General features: G+C 33.2%; 1 protein-coding gene across 4 annotated transcripts in view; it reads left to right on the top strand.

Moving 5' to 3' along the window:
- The window catches only part of LOC106468038 (RNA polymerase II elongation factor Ell-like), a 40881-nt gene extending 37806 nt beyond the window's left edge, over positions 1–3075 (top strand). For 3 of the 4 annotated variants that reach the window (XM_022396340.1, XM_013928436.2, XM_022396341.1), the window contains 2 exons: positions 72–243; positions 553–3075. In XM_022396340.1, the coding sequence (XP_022252048.1) occupies positions 72–243; positions 553–696 (316 nt within the window). In that variant the 3' untranslated portion in view covers positions 697–3075. Of the gene's footprint in view, positions 1–71; positions 244–552 lie in introns of those variants that run through there. The other variant, XM_022396343.1, reaches the window with a different exon arrangement.
- Positions 3076–3124: the final 49 nt, after the last annotated feature.

The following is a 3124-nucleotide window of genomic DNA, read 5'->3' on the forward strand; positions in this document are numbered from 1 at the left end:
GTTGTGTGTGTGTGTGTGTATATATATATATATATATATATATATATAAATTAAAAAACTTTACCTTACAGTAAATATGTGGAGATCACAAGCATTGACCAAAGGATGAGGTACAAAACAGACTTTAATGCTGATTACGGAGAATACCGAAAGCTGCATTCTCTTATCTTGGAGGTTTCTAGACGGTTTGCCATTCTTGAGGACAGGCTAGGGAGTTACGAAAAAGGCTGTGCAGAATGGGAGGTTTGTGTTCTTTTACACTGCTATTATTGAATATTGTCTTTCATCTCCTTGGCTCTGTAGATAGATAAGTTGTTTTGATATTTTACAGTAACAATCCTTATTGATATCCGTATTCTGTAAAATCTGCTAGTGACATCGAAATGTATATTACTGGATGCCACACATTTCTAAATATTCCTGCTTAAAGTGATTTCAGTTCGATTAGATCTTAGGAATGATTCATATAAAAGCTATTGTTATAATTTGGTTGTGTTTGTTGATTAAATAAGTTTTTTGTAACTGGTAACATCTGATAGAACTGTTTTACAGAGAACCACACTCGATATCAAGAGGGAATACAAAGAACAAAAGCAAAAAAGATACCAGGATGTGAAAAGACGGTTTCAATACTTACACAATAAACTGGCCCACATAAAAAACCTTGTAATGGAATATGATCAAGCTCACTCGTAGCAGCACTTCATGGCTGATTTTAATACAGATCTCTAAGGATCAGGGCTGATTATCTTCGGGCAATTCCCTTGTGAAAGACCTGCTTTGAACTACCATTCCTTGTGCGGCTCCATTCACTCCATTGTCTGTTAGTTATGTTGGGCAACAAGGAACAAATTCCTTCCAAGAGAGAGTATATTAAGGAAGAAAACAAGATTCTTCTGAAAGTAATCACTAAATGCACCATACTCAACATATCTGTTGTTGCTTTCCTCCTCCGAGTTGGGGTTTGTTTTTTACCAAAGGTCTTCCAGAGAAATATTACAACTTCACAGAATTTTATATTAATAGATAATGTACAGGAACTGGATTTGATTCTTTAATATGTTATAACTTAATAGAAAACATTTTCTAGTTTATAAAAGAAAAAAAAGAAACGGAATTGATCAAATTGGAGTACCAGCGATTAGTAACATATTTAAATAAATATTTGTGTTAATTTTTGAATGGTCTTTTTGTTTTAGGTAATTTTTTTATGTATATAAATTTTTAAGAGAAGGTTTCTCACTGAATAATATTGATATAAAACTTGTTTTGTTTTCCCTTGACTTGCCTCGATCGGAAATGTTAATAACCAAAAATTTCAGACTTGTTACTGTACATTTGTCAAGGTTACTCGTTCTATTAATGGTTAACAAAGACGTTCACAGTTCCAGACCAAGGGTAGGCTGGTGGGTCCGATTCCTTGTCTAATTATACATATATTTACTAATACTGTGAATATTTATATTGACTTGCGGAGGTTCGTATGGAGGTGGTCGTCTCTTGGAAGGTTTTACTGAGCCTTTAATGCTAGTCAGGTAATAGTATCTACACAGCAGTTGAAGAAAGAAAAGAACTACTTACTTCTGGGAACCTGCTTAACTGATAAATCTCTGAAAACCTTTGATGTGATGAGTATTTATCATATATAATATTAAAATGGAGAAATTTATATATGTCTCCAGAATAAGTAAGATACCCCCCACCACCACCACCAAAAAAAAAGGGTGATATTTCGTCAGAGGTTGTATATTTCTGTAGAGAACTAATTCTAGGTTAAGAATGACCATTTACTCTGTAGTGGGGGGTTACATCAATTTTAAGTTAAAATTTAACTATTTATGTAGATGACTGGAATGGCAAAATGACTTATATTTTTATGTTGGTGTATACCACTGTTTGTGCCTTTTTTATAGTGTAATGCGTATTTCCTTACCTTTTGTACAAGATAGTATGTATGTAAATAGTGTGTGCGTGAGTGTATGGTGGTTAATATAACAATACTTGTAAAGTGGACCAAACCAAGGTTGAGAATCAGGGATTTGAACTTGTTTATTGTATCAGTGTGGCTAGATATCTCTTGGCTATGTTCATACTGATATGGCGTAATGATATTCACCGGGAACAAAAATACTGCCAATAGGATGTTTTTCTCAGACTTTTATATTAATTTTGTTTGAAATAGCTTTATGTTTTATTGGTGAAAGCTTAAGTCTAGCATTAGGCAGGGCAGTGAAAATCTATTTTGTTTACTTCTAAAGCTGAAAGAGAAAATACAAATGATTTAGATAGCATTAGGCAGGGCAGTGAAAATCTGTTTTGTTTACTTCTAAAGCTGAAAGAGAAAATACAAATGATTTAGAGAGATAGAGGTATGTCCCAAGTTAATACCAAATTAGTAGTTCAGAAATTTGTGTGGTCAGGGCAACTTTCTAGGTCATTTGATGTAAGGAACTTTGTACGAAGGAATTATGTCTTTATTCTCCGAGTGTAAATTACATGGTCAGGGCAACTTTCTAGGTCATTCGATGTAAGGAACTTTGTACGAAGGAATTATGTCTTTATTCTCCGAGTGTAAATTACATGGTCAGGGCAACTTTCTAAGGTCATTCGATGTAAGGAACTTTGTACGAAGGAATTATGTCTTTTGTGACCTTTAAATGTCTTCATTCTCCGAGTGTAAATTAAAACAAGGAAGAGATTTATATCAAAAGATTAAAATTTAACAAAAGGGTAACATTGGGGATAGCATTTCAAATTGGGATTAGTTTCACCAGACCCCTGTAAGTATGTAATAACTATTTTCAAAGGAAATCATTTTTGAAATTTGGTCTTTAGTTATCTAGTCACTTGTGTGTTTAACCATATGTGGTACTTTCCGTAAACACAGTGGATTATTATTTATACAAGTGTCTGAAATATCGCAAAAGAAAATAGCTCTTCTTAACTAACAGTATATGTAGTTGATCAAAGTAACCAACATACTGTAAGTCTGAATGTTCTATGTGTATCTCCATGGAATTTAGCAAGCTTTTAGTAAACATTACAAGACATTTGTACACAAAAAATCAGATTTTTTAATTATCTTAACAAACGATTTGTCTGTGACTTTATGGAGTCTGTGTGC

The sequence above is a fragment of the Limulus polyphemus genome, unplaced genomic scaffold, assembly GCF_000517525.1.
Source record: "Limulus polyphemus unplaced genomic scaffold, Limulus_polyphemus-2.1.2 Scaffold2844, whole genome shotgun sequence".
NCBI lineage: Eukaryota > Metazoa > Arthropoda > Merostomata > Xiphosura > Limulidae > Limulus > Limulus polyphemus.